This window comes from Mesoplodon bidens (genome assembly GCF_964165515.1).
Source record: "Mesoplodon bidens genome assembly, chromosome: 1".
Lineage (NCBI taxonomy): Eukaryota > Metazoa > Chordata > Mammalia > Artiodactyla > Ziphiidae > Mesoplodon > Mesoplodon bidens.
In genome coordinates this window covers 145,732,159-145,751,652 of record NC_138176.1, presented here as the reverse complement: position 1 = coordinate 145,751,652, position 19,494 = coordinate 145,732,159, and the positions used below count along the sequence as shown (strand labels likewise).

The window sequence follows — 19,494 nt, the reverse complement described above, 5'->3', positions numbered from 1 at the left end:
TTTAGTGTTTAAATGAAAGTTGGACAGTTGGTTCTTAAAACATTTATTTGTAAAATGACTTATGTACAAATGTAAAGATTTGTAATTTAATGTGTTTACCACATTGACGGTACTAATTAGTAGTCGCACTGTCATTTTTTATGTTAATAATAAGTGTGGAGTTCAAAGTCCAGCTTTGGCTATAATCATCTAATATTATGTATCTTAAGTGCCACTGAATTCCATGTCTGATGACTAAATATTTGGACATATATCCTGCTGGATTAGAATAAATAAAATCTTTTATGTTTTCGTGAAATCTCTTTGAAAGTTTAGATCAAAGTGCTTCATTTTATCGTCTTAATGATACTCTTTGCTATTCAATAAAAGGAAATGTCTTTGCTTAACACTTCATAATTTGAAACGAAAAAATCCTACACTGATTTTGAATTATGTTAGAAAGCTATTTTCTGCAGCGGGGCTCCTGAAAGCAGCCAAGGAAGTGAATTTTTATGGAGATATCAGTCTGTGGGCTTCAGCCCTCGGATGTGTTATTTGCATAGATTTAAAAATTGGGACATTTCTCATAAGAGTCTGATTTTTGGCTTCTCGTGGCAGGAAAAGGATGTGGCACCAAGGGTCCTGCTCTGGCAGGAGGTCAGGAGGTCCTTTTCAGAGAGGACAGTTGCCTTTCGCCAGCCTCCTGCCCGGTCTCCCCGACCTGGCTCATCTCCTTCAGTTTTGTTGCCTCCTGTCCCCTACGGATGTCCTTTGAAAACCCAGGTTTATATGAATTCATACTATCATATGACATCCTCAACAGCTCTTGTCAAATACAGCTACTTAGAGGTGGAATTCTGACCTAAGGAAAGTCAGCTGGCCTTGCCCTTTGCTTTCTAGTTGAGGAAACAAGTTGGAAGATACTATGCCTTTGCCCACTCTGATGGCAGAGGAGCTCTGACTTCTAGTCTCCTGCTTTCAGTTAACAGTGCCCTGACTTCCAGGTATCCCAGGTTAGCCCCAATAATTCAGGAATAAAGGGAAGGCAGGAAGGGAGAGAGGGAAGGAGGGAGGGAGGAAGGAGGGAAGGAGGGATGGGGAGAGGACGGGAGAGAGGGAGGGAGGGAAGGAAGGCAGGAAGGGAGGGAGGGAGGGAGAAAAGGCTGAATGTAAAAGGATAAACATTTGTGAGAAGTTCTGGAACTCATTCCTATGTTATTAGGCTGGCTTTATTTATGTTTGTTACATTCTGCTCCTTTGATATTTTAAAGTTAATCTTTACTGGGCTTTTATGACCCAAACACTATTCTAAATATTTATATGTACTAACTCATTTTATCTGTAAACAGTGCAACAGGGAGGTATTATAATTCCTATTTTATAGATTTGGAAACCGAGGCATGCAGGAGTGTAGTAACTAGCCCTAGGTCCCACAGCTAGTCAGTCCTGGAGCTGTACGCATAACCATATTGCAACAGCAAGGGAACAGGTTTGCTACACTGGCAACTCACACCCCAGAGGCGCCCTGCTGTTAATGTGATGTTTTTTTCCAAATCAAGCAAAGTTTGATCTTCTTTTGATTTGCACAGTAGTTTCATATCTGGAAGATTCAGTGTATATTAAGGCAGTGGGGAAAACACTTTTTCAGTACGATGGGATTAGGTTTTTCCACCGAAAGGAATGGAGGGACATTTCAAAGTCATGCCCCTGGACGTCAAATCTTTGTTGGGTGGACTGTCGCATGCATTGTAGGATCTCTGAAAAACAGAAGTTCCATATTTTGAAAGGTAGTTATGCAAATAATGGGTAACATTTATTAAGCACCATGTGTGTACTGTATGGCATGTATCACTTAATCTTCACAAACCGTAAGTCGGGACTATTATCACACCTATTTTGCAGCTAAAGAAAGCAAAGCAGAAAGGTTGAACACTGTGCCCAAGGTCAACAATAATAGAGCCAGGACTTGAACCCAGGCAGTCTGCTTTGAAACTCTACATTAACTTTATGGCATGTACCTAGAAGGCCTAATTTTCTCAGGAAAAAAATATCCAACCTACTTTTCAGAAAATCTATTTGGGGAGGAGTGATTGACTGTAATATTGTACATACCCTGCAGATAGAGGGGATTGTAACCATCAATAGGATTGGTGCTACATTATGAGAACATAGACTAATACAGAGCACAAGTAGAAACACTAGAGGACAAACATTTCTCCCTTTATACCTGAGACACTTGAGAGAGCAGAGGGTGATTTAGATGGATTTTGGAGTCAGAGTGTCTGGGTTAGTTTCCTGGGTCTGTTACCTATAAGCTGAGTGACTTTGGGCAACTTACTTGTGTCTGTTTTCTCACTTGTAAAATGAAGATGTTGATGGTACCCTATTGCTGAGGGTTGTCTTGACGAATCAGAAGTCAGAAGCACTCTCAAATCACTTGCATTCTAGAGGGGAGGGAGCTGTGTAGTAAGTCCATGGTACACAATAGAAAGCAGATGAAATATCCCAGCATATAAATGCAGGACTGAGTTCTGTGTGAGGGCAGATTGGAGTGCAGGGGACAGAGAAAATGGCCTGACGGTTTGATAGAGTTAGTCCCTGGTAATCCATGGCCTCCTTTGATACCTGACCAACTTCTCCTTATTAACTGCGACAGAACACCCTCCCACCCTGCACTCACGGCCTGTGGATTTATCATCTGCTTTAGAAAAATGTATTTAATAAATTTGCTTTAAAATGGTTATTCACTCCAAAGCTAACACACTGTATTTTTAATTGTCCAAATGCATAGGTGTTCCCTTTTATTTTCCCACCTGTTTATTTTTCATTGATGTTATTCTTAGCTATTCCTCATGGTGGAGAATTTGCCAGATTGACTTAAATCTATAGGAAATTTTCTCTCTAAAACCAGATAACCAAAAAGTTTCCTGAAAGTATATACAATCACAATTAGCAGTATGATACATTTCACTGGGTCCAGATCAGTTTACCTGTGCATAACCTAAAAAGCTTATTTAGTATATGTTCAGGAAAAATAAGGATTTACTTACTTAACTATTAAGGGAACAAACTGTCACATATTTTTATATGTATAACACTTTCAAAATTGCAATTAAACAGTTATTAATGAAATTATTCTGACGGAGAATTTCTTATTTGACTTGCTGGTTCTATAGTTTGTACTTGAAATAAAGACTGAATGGTAAAAAATATTTCATTTTCCAACAATTTTTATTAGCTTTTTAGTGAAATGATCCAGGTGAGGAAGATCTTTCTTCACTAAAATGAGTGGCTCTGTATTACTGAAATGGAAGGTTTAGGTCTGAGATGCCATAAGCACATAAAAACAAACTTTAAATGGGGATGACGCATTGAATTTATGGGAATGTATTTCAAGTTTGCTGTTTCCTTATGGTGGTATTAGATGACAGTGCTTATTTTAAGGGGGATGGAGTTGAATGTGAAAATATTTGACATAATTCACAGGTAACTTTTCTGAACACTGTTTTGCTGTGGTTTTGCATGGTGGGGACCCTCACTCAATCGTTGCCCTTGGAAAGGCGGTGGGAAAGGAAGTCAGGCCCCAGACAGCAAAGCACACACTGCCCCTCGCTCTTATGAAACCAGAGGCTGCTCACATTGCTTCCCCAGCGCTTGCCTGTGAACTAATCCTGTTCTAGCAGTTTTCCAAATTGCATTTCAGTTCCTTTTACCAAACAACGGTTATTTTTGATTAAGCTCTTGTCCACGTTTCCAATGTTTCCTGTGTTTTTGTCTCACGTGGCAATTTTAGTATCTTCTGGTTACTTCCTTCAAATTTTATTAGCTAAATGTGGCCATTTTCTCATATACTTAAAAAATTTCAGTGGGTTTAGAAAACTTAAGACATTCGTGCTATGTGAAAGGAAGGAGCCGTGAATTAGCTGTTGACTTAGAGGCCGATTTAAATCTGTAATGAGGACAATCCTGGGAGGCTTTTCTGACTGAAGAATCAAATTATGGTAATTTTATTTTAAAAACTGTTTTTTTGATACTTAATTATCAAAACTACCAGCTCATATAAAACTAGAGTTAATATTCCCCACTTTATGTTGGGTTGAATGGGATTACAATGCAGGGATATTTTGTATATCACTGGGGTTGTAAACAAAATGTTAATATTGTTATTAAACAGATACACCTTCTCAGACTATAGTTAGAGCAGATTTGAGGGTTTTATAAAGCAATATAGTTTCTAAAACTAGCAATTAAATCTTGAACAATTTTCTTTATGTAATGGTAAAGTTTATTTCATTTTTAACAACAGAGAACAAAATGTTTAAAATTTGCCGTTTAAAACATGCACATTCACAAAAGGCCAATGACACATAACACTGCATAGAATTGAATATTACTCGAATTTAATAACTATTTATAAAACAGTGCAATTGAACATCGAGATAAACACACCTGAGAAAACTACTATAATCACAGATTCAATACTCTCCACTCATGCAGCTTCACAATTTCTACAGCAGTTTCAGCAGGAATGGTTTTTCATGGAGCTGAAAATACTATTTTATCTTTAATGTAAACTGCAATTTTCCATAGTAGCTGCCTTCCAAGGCTGCTTTTTTTAACCTAATAAACTTGAAAATGTGAAAAATGAAGCTTGAAGTAGTAAAACAAACAACAAACAGTATTTACTGCGTTTATGGCTTCTAGTCTAGAACCATGAAACATAAAAATATATATTTTTAAATATTCTGCTCACATCTTTGCAGAGCAGATTTACCTATGGAAAGTTGCTGTTAATTCAAAGCAAGCAAGTATGAAATCTAGCTTTTTTCCCCCCTACTTAAGGGAGATTTATTTACTGAGAAGTTTTGTGAGCTTTATTAAGAAAAGTTCTTAGAGGCAAGCTAAACAAAAGTTTCAATTAAATTAGTTCAAATTTGTTTGTAAAATAATTTACTTATTAAAAAAAAGTTGTGTGGAGGACCAATTAATTTGTCCACAGAATATGAAATTCCAGGTAGGCCATGAGAGACTTTTATAAGGCAGACATAAACATCAAGATTTACAGCAATAGCCATGCACTGGCCTAGGCCACTTTACATATTAATTCATGCAAACCATAAACCTATCAAAAACACAGCTGCTCTCATATAGAAAATAAATCAAGACGAAAAATGGAAAACATTTATTTCCTTTCCTTCAAAATTTAACTTACATTCCATTTTAATAGCTGTTGAAGGCTAATTAAAATGCAGCAAAGTATAACAGTTTCACAAGTGACTTCAATTATTTTAACGTGAGAAAAATCAGACTGGTCTCTTTAAGAGGCATTATAGAAATGTTGATCATTAAAAAGCATTTATTAGGCACCGAACTGCATGGTGTTACATTAAATAATTTACAGAAAAGAATTCCATAGGCCTGGTTCATATGATGTGAATAGGGTGGGAATTTTCTCAATGAATTTTGCACATAATTATAGATTTATTTGGTAATATAAGTTTTAGAACCAGGAAACATCAAAGGGCAAACTGCACAAAAATAAACACCAATGATTATTTAGCTTTTTAATAACGATGACATTTTTAGAAATAAAAAATTGTGAATATGCAATCTAGTACTTTCAGAATGGCATTCGTTTCCTGAAAGAATATTTAAATGACGGATTACAAGTGCTGTACCGTGCACACAATGCAGAACAAACTATCATGTGACTTTCATACTGGATATTTAGAATGCAGATTGCAAAATTAAAATATAAAATGTTATGACCAGAATAAGTGTTGATCTTGAATTCATTTTTCCCCCTGGAAATTAAGAGGAATCGCTGAGTCCATTCAATGACCATACAATTCATGTAAATGGCTAATACTGAATAGAATACACGTTCACCTGACTTCATTAGAAAAAGCTTTCAATTAACTTTGCCACGTTGCTGAAGCAGGCTCACATCAGACAGAGTGGCATGTGGGAGGGTAGGCAGCACATATGTCATTTAAAATTTACTACATTCCTGAGAAACACCATTTTCCTGCTAATAATTTCTACCATATAGCATCTTTCTGGGTGGGAGACACCAATATGTTTTTATATGAGTATGTAAAACATTTAGAAAGTTCATGCTCAATATCACTGTGTACTAGTTAACACTAAAGAAGCAACCTCCAGCTTTTCAGGGTGAAATGAATGAGGATTTTCTGCAGTAAGTAGTATTTTCCGAATTGTAAACACTGTAAAGCAACGGTGTTAGCATTTGCCGGAGTTCCTACAAGGGACTTTTTAATCGAAGAGTGTCCCTTATTTCAGAAAATACACGTTAGAAGTCACCTCAACTGTTTATTTTAATCCTGGTAAAACTCTGTTACTTCCCCCACCCCCCCCACCCAAGGTTAAAGAATTAGAGGGTTTTTCTCTAATTAACACTACAAAGTCACTGCAATTGCAATGTTATCTTTTAAGTTTTACCAAGGTGGTCACTCCTTGCTGCCTACTCCCAACTTCCACCCAAGAAGCTAAGAGACTGACTTAATGTTGATAATTCAAAAATAGATCCATGGGACCAAAAGGCATAAATTAGTCATGTTTCAGATCATGATCTTCCACATGATTAACCATGAGTCTTCCACTCATGTTGAAGGGCTCCACAGAAACGATCCATGTTTCAGGATAAAAACAAAGCGTTTCATTTAAGTCAGAAAATTCAGTTCTATTACACACATCACATTTTGATATTAAAATTTTGGAGAAGGATGTCACCTATGAGGTGAGGGGAAATGGAAGCAGCCCTTTTCTGGAACTGCTACGAAGTGTTCCTCCAGGGGGATGTACTTCATTCTTCTTCTTTTTTAAACATCCTTATTCGTTGTACTTGATTTTTGTTTTTCTTTTTTTGTGGTTTGACCTCAACTCTCATCATGGAGGCCCAGAAAAGCTGCTCTGAATAGTCATTCAGTAGACAAAGACAGTGAAATCTGAATTTCGAACATGATCTTAGACCCTTACGCCTGTAGTCTTGTTAGATGTTTGAATTTATGATTTTCTTAATCTGATCCCCAAATGGGAAGGGTCTGGGGAGTGAAGTATGTCAACTCCTTGCCCCTTTAAGTTCAAATTATGTATGTTATATCCTCTCTTATGTGTAGAAAATGTGGGAGGCATACAGGTAACTAAATAGCTAAAAATACAGAGAAGGAAATAATATATAGCTGAATTTTAAATCTAGATTGAGAAAAAGGACAAAAAAGATGTGAATTATTAAACTCAAGGAGTGATTTGAAAATCTCCTGTCTTCTCATTTGTAGTTGACTTATTTTTTTTAAGAGGAAGTTGTACCTATTTTGCTGGTAAGTCCATTTAAAGGCAAACAGGCTTTTGAATACAAGGCAAAAAGTTTGCTTCAGTCTCTGAGGTGTATCTGAAAGCTAGAATTCTTTTTATTTCCACATGAAAGCATTATGTTAAAAATAGTGTAGAAAACTGGTTGTGGTTTTTAAACAGCCCCTTCACCATTTATTGTTGGTGGCAAAATAGGCATTTTCAGATGTCTTGGAAATGCTGAAAATAATTAAGCTGAACACACATTTTAAAGCATATTAACAAAAATCTACTTTTCTTTGTAAAGTTATAGGCTTGAGTAAAATAGGTGTTTTTAAAATGGGTAAAAGGTACTACTTATTTGTCCCAATTAGCAGTGTGTGACTAATTCTGGGAGCTGATTGACTAGTGAACTGTGAAGTCATTCTCAGTCTTATGTACAGGGCAGTCACCATAACACTGGGCATGCCATTGAGGACAGCAGGCATCTCGAGTGGGCACTCATAGGGAAAACCAAAACACAGGACAAAAGCTGAGTCTACGGACATTACAAAGGCCCATGCATTTATCCAACATGGTATTCCAAACACCTTGACAGAAGCATTGGAAATCTCACATAAATATGTAAGCATATTTTTCTTAAAAGAGAAAACTCGAAGACAAAATGACATCACTCAGTCTAAAGCAGAAGCCAGGTTGTTAGAAAAATCTAAATGATGATGAAACCTCATTAGAAAGGATGGAGACATAAATACAGTTTTAAAATTCAGTATCATAAAGACAGTCACATACCACGTGTGCACTGCAACTTGAACAAATAGACAAGACGAACGAGAAAGAAGCATTTGTAAGGCTAAAGGTGCAACATCACAGATTTTAGTAGCAAATGCCTTGAAATACTTGTTTTTGCAAATCACTCTTAGATTTGTAAAGTCAGGCATGCAGATCTTACAGCAGAACTAGAGGTAAACCTTCTCTTAAATTTCTGGGCAAATGACTACTGAATGACAAATACATTTATTAAACTTCTTTGGCAAACAATTATCAAGACAATTTTTGACACAAACACTTTTTATTATTAATGTCTTGTTTAGAAATTTTGCTCAGTGAGTTGCTTCCTTAAGAAGGCTAGTTTTTTTCAGCATATTCTGAAATCTAAAATGGATATCAAGGAGTCCCTTTAACTTACTACCATTTTAGAGATTTGTAAAGGTCGGTCACCTTGTGGTATATCCAAGACACTGATAGTGGCAGCCCCAGAGTAACAGCATAAGAATGCTGACCTATTCTCAGTTTAAGAAAACACTCTGGCAAGATACAAGGTCATTTTCCATTTCTGTTTACAAAGACTTAGTAAATACTTTAGAAAATCTGAAAGAGATGGTGTTACAGTATAGTTGCACAGTGCTTATGTCTATAATATACATGAATCTGAATGTCAGTCAATGAGATGAGTTCAGATCCATTTCCCCTCCTTGGACCAGGCTGGAATTGGTCAGCAGATTCTGGTGAAGACCTGGGAGCTCCCCTTCGAGATGTGTCAGAGCTGGCCTCTCATCCCTCCCCCCATCACCACTCTTCGGGTCTCTGCTTTGTGGTATCATACGCTCTAATCACTTCAGACTGTGAGACGATTCCATTTTCATCTTGAGAGAAAGCATACCCGTCTGTAAGTTAAAGATAAAATAGAAACGGTCATCTTGAAGTCGCTGGAAATCTCTGTTATTCTGAGTGTTGAGTGCTCATTTCCTAACTTGGGGAACTAATGCATCCCTCCCACCTTCAAAAGCATGAAGACACTGGTTTTTAATGTCTGTAAAAGGTATAGACTCAACTGCAAAATGAAGAGTGAGATGATGGTAGCTTAGATTCTGGGAGCTGTGCTCCCTAGACGAACAGATGCTCTCGGCCCCCCTCAATTCTCCCTTCAGCATCTCAAGTCCAGCCCCTCTAATGTCTGCTTCCTGCCTAGCAGAGGGGTGGGGAGTGCAGTCAAGTGGGTGCATGTATTCCATACAGATCAGGCGGATAAGAGGTAAGGAAGAATAAAAGCAAGGAAGAGGAGGAGATAAACACACACAACTTCGAATAGTGGAAGTGCGCTCTCCTTCCCTCAGAAGACATAATTCTGGGCTCTCAGCATCTACAAATAAACTCACTCATGCCCCAGCCTGGTCCAAGGGGGCTTGGGGATAAGAAATGACCTCCAAGGGAATCACATCTTTAGGAAAGGCCTCTTGAAGTATAAAGAGCAAAAGCATTAAACATGAGGATATATAAATGGAAATAAATTACATGTGGAAATAACATGAAACAAATGATATATTACTAACGCACATACATTTACCACAGGGCTTTATATATTATATTCTTTTTTAGATCCTTGAAATGTTAAGAGGGTGTGATACCTAATAATTTCTTACAACTCTAAATATTCATAAATATTTTTGAAGGGGAAAATACATGTTTCATTGTGCGATGTTTCACATACATGTCATTGTGTATGAAAGCTGAAAAGGCTCCTGCAAAGTTATTCAAGTAGGAAAGATAACAATACAGAGTGAGCTTTAAAGAGTTAAGATTTATTTCACTGGTTCTTTTTAAGACTTAAGGAAACAAGGGGCACGCAGGAATATTTTTCTTGGAGTGAAAGCAGCAAGATTTTCAAATGCTCTGTCTCTTTTGCTGAAAGTGAGATGGCTGTGGTCAAAGGAGTCTTTAAACATTTGTTATTTACATAACATATTGCAAATGTGCAAAACTTGTTTTAGGTGTTAACTGTAAACAGTTAAATATCTCTAAAGTTAAAATACTGCTCTCTGATCCTATGACGTAATGGCAGAGGATGTGTTTAAAAAACAGAACTCAAATACTTACGGAGCAGGTTCTGTTGCAATGATTCTGACGGGTACAAGTTCACGTGGTTCTTCTTAAAGACATTCTTGAGCAGTTGCGCCCTCTCCGTGAGGCTGCAGAACAGGTGCAAACGTGTGAAATGAATGATCAGCTCGGCGGAGAACCCAGAGTGCCCACAGGACCACCAGAGAAAGTCAGACTGACACAAAAGATTGCTTGAGAAATCCGGAGTCTAGTGATTATTTCAACCCCATTTTCTCAGACAGCAAATGAGGTTTCAAGTACTGGATACTTTTGAGGCCATTTTTTTTCCCCCTGACAGCTAAGGAGAGTTTTGTCCCCAGTAGTCCAGTCAAAAGATTTCCCCACCCCCAGTTACATTTAAGTCAAATACGGACACAGAACCTGCACAATATAATTAATAAAAAATGCAAAGTCTACCAGTTGTGTTAGTGGCTTCTAAGATCTTGGAATTTAGACTTACTACATATAGCAAGCATGGCATTTTAGAGTTAAAAAAATTAACCATTACTATACCTTTTTCCTACTTTGCACATATTCTGGTGTAAAATACTTTTTTTTAGTTATACAGAAAAATCTGAAAAATTATGCAAAGAAGAAATTTCACAGACTTTATAATTAGAAAAATTACATTACCACTCTAATATGGTATGAAATGTGTTCCTTAATTTCATTTTAAAATAAAACAACTGTTTTCAGAAAATAATTTACTAGGTAAAGTGACAGGAAAAAACACGTTTTTCAATAAACGTTTAGAAGAATCTTCTCTGCAGAAACAAACCCATGTAATTATGTAACTTCTAAAAGCAGAATGCAAGAAATAATGCATCTGTTTTTCTCCCCTGCACACAGAACAGTGTTTCACCCAGTAGGGAGTCAAATACTTGTCGGATAAATGAATTTGAGTAATAATTCCAAAGTGCACTTTTAAACATCATCAATCCTCCCAATCATGCCGTTTCTCCATTGGTTGATTTATAAAACTTTGCTTTGATATCAAACACATAACAAGCTTGAAGAGCTAATAAATAATCCACATGTGTTGCAGCAAATGTTTATGCAATTTTGTTTTAATCACTGGAGTTGACTCAGTGGACAAATTTCCATCTTTTAGTTTCCCCACTTTTAAGCTTTAGTTAAACTGCTGTAAGTTACGTTAGTTCTGTATATTGCCAATTTTTTTAGACCCCGAAAGGGAACAATATTTATCATATGCAAAAAAAAGGATCATCTGCAAAATGAACTCATTGTAATTACACAAACATTTAGGCTTTTGCTGAAATAAAATATTTAGAAATGTTGACATTTGTAGTAGTCTTACACACATTTTAAAAAGTCTAGGGGTGTTAACTGCTATTTATTAGACATATTTTATTGTCATTGGGAATTAAGGCAAGAAAGCTAATTAATCTTAAAACTCCAGTGGTTTTGCAAAAATTTGTAAAACTTGTTTTTGGTAGTGAAATAAACAGATATGGGGAGTGAGAAGGAGCCATTTTTACAGAGTGACTTTTCTTACTCTGCTCTTAAAATGATCTACCGTTACAGACCCAGGGACTCATAGGGACACTAAAATATGTAACCGCTTTGAGGAAGTCGGCAGCTTTAGCAGCAGGTGGTCTGATGTTGTTAGCAGAGCATCGTGGATGGGGTGCTTAGCAAGTCTCTGGTGTTTAAAACTGAAATGACTACAGAAGACTAGAGGACGGCAATGTATCATGAGAGAGCTGCTTCTTCCCAAAATACATTTTCCAGGTTTCAGGCTGGCCTTCCTGAATGCACGATACTTTACTACTATAAGATGATACTTTAATATTACAATTATGGAAGCGATAAGAAGGCAGATGTGAGAATTGCCCCTTTCATATTATGGCAACCTAAATATATAAGATAATGTAATTTTGTTTTGTAATGGTTCATATAAGGCTAGTTTATCACTCAGCTGTTACATCAAGTTAATGTCTAGTGTTAAAAAAAAAAAGCAGTAAGCAAGTCTCTTTCTGGGGAAAGAAGCACACTTCTGTGGAAAGAGCCTGGGCTTTGCAGTCTTACTTTGGTTTAATTCTGAGTCTGTTACTTATTAGCTGGGTCACCTTAGGCAACCTTTCTTGGACATCTCATGGAGAACAGGAGGACAATTCCTAACCTCAGGCTGACGGAGGATTCAGGGAGTTGTATAGCTTCAACCACAGTTACTGGTACTCAGGAACCACTCAACACTTAGAAGCACTGGTTCTTCCCACCCTTACCATCCCCCAGATCCCAAGGAATTTATTATTTAAAAAAACCCAACTAGAACAGAGATCATCACGAAACAAAAGATACTCGGTGAGGATCATTTCTGATGCCTTGGTTTATATTCAACATTACCTCAACAGGAGAAGTCTATTGCTGAACATGAGTTTTCACGAATAATGCCCCTCACTCCACTTCCTTAGGAAAACTACTAGGTTTTTGTTTTTTGTTTTGCTTTTTGCCTTAGCTACATCGGACCCCTTGATAGAACAAAAGCTCCCTCCTCAGAATATAAATGCCGTTCATGGGAGGGTGCTTAATAAATAATAACTGATGATGATTTGTATTTCTCTAGTCCTATCCCACTTTTGGAGAACTACTTATCATTTCAAAGTTATGCAGTTTCTGTGCCATCAGTGTTTATGGGTAACTGATATCACTATCAAGCCACATTATAAAATATACTGGTAACATGTTAACATTAATAGACACGTTAAAAGTTTAGTTTTTGTTGAACAGTTTAACACAGTGTGAGAAGAAAAAAAGACTCTAGGATGCCTTCTAACTAAAACCACATCTTATTCACAACTCTTGTTCAGTAGTTTTACTCAATTTGTAGGGTCTTTCATGTACATACCAAGGTATGTAAGTTTTCGATTTATTTAATGCAATCACACAACTACCACTTACGTTATTTCCAAGCCCGTTAAAATGCTGCAACTTAGATATCTGGTGAGGTGGGGTGGAAACATACCACGTTTTAAAATAAAATTTCATTTAGAAATACTAAAAAAAAAAGGTAATAACTCATTTACTGTCCTGGAACATGTTGTCTTAAGGTATTTTCAGTTATCTTTGAAGAGTGGTCAATTTGCATTTGTTTTTTTTATTGGGTTGCCAAGCTATTTTCATTCATTCATGAAATGTTTTAGTGCATAGCATACGACAGCTGTCCTGTAGTAGGCAGTGGTGGTGGGGAGATGAACGATGAATATAAGAAGGCTAACTAATCTCTGCTCTGGAGGAGGTATTTCATCGTTCTGTTTCGTTTCTTTACAAATGTTGGATGGAACCCTCATCACAGGGATGAGAGTAGGCTGGGGGAAAACATTTGATATGTCCTCCTATCCTAATCACCTCCCCCCCCCCAACCCCACGCCTCTGCCCCAGCCTCAAAGAAATTTATGTAATCCTGATGTAAAACCCAGGTGAAAATTGAAAAATATAGTTTCTTTTCTATTAGTTCTGGGGCAATGTTAAAATTGCTTTTCATTAAGATAAACAATACAGAGAAAAGCTGGGAGAGAACACCATCATCACCCTCATGACCAAATGATCTGACATCCATACTTCCCTACTGTCTTTTTTAAAGCTAAGGCTGTGGGCCAAGCAGTGGTGATGGACAAATTAATAAGGACTGACCTGAAGATGCTGGGCTAAAATTCTATTTAGTAACGGCTGATGATGATATGCTGGCTAATGTCTACAGTTAGATACAAAAAATTATGAGACTCATTATTCATACTGCCTTACTATAAGATGCACTGCTTCACACACACATGAAAGGTATCCAGTAATAACTGCCCTGTCTCTAATGAGCCCATTGTCCACAACCCCTTATTTTAAATCTTTGGGATTTTGAATTCACATTTTGTTTTGTTTTGTTTTAGAAAAAGTAATATGTTTCACACAATGTGTAGATGTAATACTCCCAAGTGGGATCTTAGAGGCCCATATTCCAAAAATTAATATTTCTGCTATAAAATACAGGAATATTACATTGTAGAAAAATAAACACGATCAATGTCCTTATATTTATAGTACAAATTGTTTTGGTTTTTCCAGCAAATTTTGCTATAAGCCTATGGAAAAAATTGAATTTCAAAGCTTTTTGGACTTTGGGAATGAAGATGCTTCGGCTCCCTAGTGTTGGAGCATGTCCACATAAAGTAAAAGCAAATAACAGGATTTCACAGCTTAAAGTCATTTTCTTAACACACAAAAATAAGCCATGGCCTCACAGTATTAGGAATAAGGTTTGGCTTTATTCTCCCAATTTTTTAGACTTAAACTGATTTCTACCATAACCCATGGCTCAAAAGCAATTACTTAAACGATGAAACATACCTTTTTCCTCAAAATTTCGATGTAAAATTAAAATATATCTAATTTGCTGGAAATTATGATGTGGCATACTATTTCTATAAAAAGGACTAATTCTTTTAACCAAGGTGTTTCAATTTTTGAAAATGAGTAGAGATGAGAAATAACTTCTTATAAATACTAATCTGGATACAGTGCTTACAAGTAAGTTATAGTTTCTCTGACACTGTTTCATTTTACATCTAGCTTGACTTCATAGTAGTGCTTAGTGAAGATTAAAAAAATTGGGATGATCAACCCGCAAGATCTTTCTTAAGAATTGCATCACTCTATGACAAAAAAAGTAAACAATCATTAACGCTAGGCGTTACTAGTTTGGGAAGTGTAACCTATATACTTCTATGTTCTTGTTATCACATTTTAATTTAATTTCCCACAGGTCAACCCCACTACTCAACTATCCTTTCACCCACCCTTTCATTCGTTCGTTCATTCATTCCTTAGTTAACTCTCTTGGCCATACATTCATCCACTCAACAAATATTGACTGAGTGCTACTATGTTCCTGGCTCTGTGGCCGGTTCTGGGCTGCAGTTAAGACTAGGACAGAGGCCTCTCCTACAAGGAGCTCCGTCTAGTAGGGGAGATGAACAAGCATAGGGCGAACAAATACACTATATCATACTGCAATAAACGTAAAAACAGAACAAACAAGATACAGAGATAGCAGAATAAGAATTGATTTTATCTGTGAAAAGCTGAGGGAATTGCATTTGGACTGGGTTTTGAAAGCTAGGAATTGGATTACCCAGTCTGTAAGAGGGTACCAGCTCTAGACAAGGAACAGCATGTGTGGAGGCCGGGAGGCGTAAAATAATGTGGTGTTTTGGCACTCAGGGAAGGCTGGTATCAGTAGAATACACAGAAATCACTATTTCTTCCTCTTTGAAAAATGCAGATGAAATTAGCTAGTTTTTTGAAATTTGACATGAGTCTTATTCTCCAAGGTTTCTGAAAGAGTTCTATCAATAAAATCAATCTGACAATTTCTAAACTGCCTTAGAATGTAGTTTGGTGTGAAGACTTTTCCAACCAGTTGCCTCTTTTCCCCTTTCACAGATCTTTTTCTCCCCCTTCCTCTAGCTACCATTTAGCAGGGAGATACCATGCCACACTGACCATCGCCATCCTTCTCTTCACCGATTGGCAGCAATGGCAACACAGGGTCCCTACTGTACTAGGGGTTTTTGTCTGGGGTATTCAGCTAACATCTAACTTAGTCCTGAGTCCTTAAGAAAAGCTGAACAGCTATTTTAGGCAAATGAGCTGAGCAGCAGCAGGAAATTTATCAGATGCATTTTCCTGGAGAAGCTGGTTGTCATTTATGGCAGAATTCACTTCTTTCCTTCTAGGTTCTCTGACTTATTTAATGTAAGGGACTACACACATCACAGACTCAGGTCTTTAGGACCCAGAGATCAGAGGTCATCACATGGAACCCTCAGCCTGACTTACGAATTGTTGAAGTCAACGATATACTATAAACGATGGAAAACCAGTATCACATGGAGGGGCTTAACGTAGGTTTTATTAACATACAAATAGGAGAAATTTACTAAGGGTAGTAACAGTGCTATCAGTAGACTTTCCCTAATAATTGTGAATAAATATTTTTGTTCACAATTTTGTGAGCTAGAACTCTTACCACATCCTTTTTACAGCTAGAGTGAAAGAGGGAAAAAACATTTACTGAGGAACTATTTATGAAAGGCAATAGAATAGATGTTGACTTGGAGGTGAAGGGAAGAGATGAGGAGAAGGTGGAGGGAGGAGTAGCTACACCTGTAACCCCAAAGGTAGCAGCCCATCAGGTACACAGGGACACCAACTCGGAGAGGCAACGAATTGTCATGTTAGTGGCAGGCTAGTTTTGTTGCCATCCTACGTTCTTGAAAAGCAGCAGCAGGAGGCAGAACAGTGCATGGTTAGCAACAGGGTTTCTAGAATCAACTGACATGGGCTCAAGGCCCAGCGTCGTCACTTCTGACCTTGAGAACCTGGTCTTTCTAAGCCCCGGTTTCCTCATCTGGAAAAACTGAGGATGATGGATTTGTACAGGGTCGTTGCAGGAGTGTAATGCAATAGTACCTGTGAAGTGAGGAGTGCAGCACCCAGCACGTGGTGCATGCCCTGCAGATGCCAGTGTTGTTATTTTTAAGAGAGGCACAGACCGGCGTATGACGTGCTCCTTCGGCCTAATGAGAGCACGAGAGGGCTGGAAGCCAAGGTCTCAGCCTGAGTTCCCAGTCTGACATTCCACTGTGTCAAACTGAGTAACGACAGTGAACCATGATGACGGTGGCACAGACCAGGGCAAAACGTTTCCTATGGTTGAGACAAAACTTTAGCTCACTTTAGTGTGATGAAAGACAGAAAGAATAAATTCCTGGTATTTTCTTCATAATTGTGGTGTATCACAGAGTGCTTTCATATAAGTTTAAATTCTTTTCTATAATGTTTTGTGAAATTTGGTCAATTCAATTAGCTTTCTAACCTTGCTTTCCAGGGGGGCGGGTGGCGGTGAGGAGGAGGACTTGGAAGACGTAACTGACTTCATATATGACAGACATATGTCCAGGTCAGTTCCTAACAATGTACTGAACCACAAAGGTAACTGTGGGAGAGCTGACTTTATGTCAAGCTCTGATTTTGACTATATTCTACTGTGTTATTTTTTTCTTTTTCAGTTTAATAATAAACACTATTTGTACCTACCATTTATTGAGTGCTCATTAAGCACCAGATGGCAAGCCACCTGCTTTATCCACAGTATTTTATCCAGTTCTTACAACTGGCCATGAGGGAGGTATTATCACTCCCATTGTATAGATGAGGAAATTGAGGCTCAGCAGCTCTAAGCAACTTGGCTAAGGTCACCTGCAGCTTAGCGAAGAAAGATTTGATCTGAATCTGCATCTCTCTGACTGCAAAATTTGTCAGTGACACTGCTAGCTCCATGTTAACAGATAAATACAAGTTTAAGTGCTTATTTCCAACCACTAGCAAAAGACATATTTAAAGTTCACTTGGAAAAGAACATATTTAGGGCATATTTTACCTTTTTCCAAGCACAACTGCTCCTGGGTCTTGAGATTTTGCCTCCAGCTCCTGAACTTCATCCACTAATGTTTTGAAAGCAGTCCTCTTGACACTGCAAAAAAAAAAAAAAAAGGTAGAAGTATTCGTGTGAAAATTTAAGACTATGAAACTAGTTTTGATCATGCTGCTGCTAAGTACAACAGTAACCAGTGTACAAGCAATTTTTCCATAGAATCTAAAAAACTACAGTGGGGACTTCCCTGGTGGCACAGTGGTTAAGAATCTGCCTGCCAATGCAGGGGACACGGGTTCGAGCCCTGGTCTGGGAAGATCCCACATGCCACGGAGCAACTAAGCCCGTGTGCCACAACTACTGAGCCTGCACACTAGAGCCCATGAGCCACAACTACTGAGCTCGTGTGCCACAACTACTGAAGCCCGCAAACCTAAAGTTTGTGCTCCACAATAAGAGAAGCCAACGCAATGAGAAGCCTGTGCACTGCAACGAAGAGTAGCCCCTGCTCGCTGCAACCAGAGAAAGCCCGCACGCAGCAACAAAGACCCAACACAGCCAAAAATAAATAAATAAATTTATTAAAAAAAAAAGACTACAGTAATTCTGGGCATTAATATAATTATAGAAACAATAGTCATAAAATAAATGGTTTACATTTATAATATTAAAACTCTCAGTTATTAAATAAGCATCATGTTAACTAACTTTAATGGTATCTTTTTTTGTGGGAAGAGAGGACACTTTAAAACTTATAATCCTTGAGAAAGATTAGTAAAGTTGTAGTTTCTTCTATTCTCTGTTTTATACATGTTTAGAATCAGGCTAGCAAAAATTCCCTTTCACAACTATTGTTCACTAAAAATTTATATATATATGTATTTGGAGGTAAAAGAATTTTTTTTCTACCTTGAATAGGTTTTTCAGGCTGATTAATAAAAATGTTAATTGAAGCTACCTGCTTTACTTCTGTTCGCTCTTTTAAACTAATTTAGTTTTCTAGTTCATCAATCACTCCTTTCTTCTTTATTTATGTAGAATTAATATTACTAATTCCTATTCTGTAAGCTCTACACTAGAGCTGATGTTACAACTAGAGAAATCTGAGGATTAATACGCATCTGTGTTGTTAATGACATAACTGAGCATTATACTTACACTTTGTATACCACGTCAAGAAGCAAAGATGCCACAGGGATAAATAACAGGCCTGTCCAAAAGACTCCGGAACTGAACAACATGGCTGCCTGAGTAAAAGCATCAGAAATAGTATTACTTTAAAAACCAAGAAATACATCATTCATGTTTAGTTTTTATATGATTTCAAGTAAAATAATTTTAAGAATCTCATTCTGCAAGAAGGTATACAATAACTCTGAATTCAAACTTGTGAAATATTTGGAATTAAAAGCCAAATTTATTAAAACATGCATTTACTACATTTCTTTTTTTCCCTCAAGTAGCTAATGCAACAAAGTTTTATCATGTGCCAAATCTTTTCATATTTTTATGTGAAATTTTTATTACTGTGATCAAAATAATGGAGTAATAAACTTTGACCTTCTTTTATAACTTAGAATATAAAAATTTATCTTTTTGAGCAAACTTCAAACATACACTGGATTAAATTCTCTTATAATATAACATGTAAAATCAATTCTAATTAAAAACTACATTTACTATTTCTGGCACGTAAAAATTTACTTTTCTAAAATATTGCATGATACTAAAAGATCATCCAGATAAATCACAAATACAGTATAAACAAATTAAGGAATCTATGAAAAATAACAATTTGATATTAGATAGGAATAATATAATTTTTGTTCAAAGATTTACATAACTTGTTTTGGTGCATCCTGTTATTGCTAAAGTCA

At 37.0% G+C, this 19,494-nt stretch overlaps 1 protein-coding gene across 4 annotated transcripts in view; it reads right to left on the bottom strand.

Moving 5' to 3' along the window:
- Positions 1 to 7,823: 7,823 nt before the first annotated feature.
- ATP8A1 (ATPase phospholipid transporting 8A1) overlaps positions 7,824 to 19,494 on the bottom strand; it is a 235,941-nt gene continuing 224,270 nt past the window's right edge. For all 4 annotated transcript variants that reach the window (XM_081225745.1, XM_081225744.1, XM_081225746.1 and 1 more), the window contains 4 exons: positions 18,776 to 18,864; positions 17,624 to 17,716; positions 10,168 to 10,259; positions 7,824 to 8,957 (listed from right to left, as the gene is read on the bottom strand). In XM_081225745.1, coding sequence (XP_081081871.1) covers positions 8,860 to 8,957; positions 10,168 to 10,259; positions 17,624 to 17,716; positions 18,776 to 18,864 — 372 coding nt within the window. In that variant the 3' untranslated portion in view covers positions 7,824 to 8,859. The remainder of the gene's footprint in view (positions 8,958 to 10,167; positions 10,260 to 17,623; positions 17,717 to 18,775; positions 18,865 to 19,494) is intronic.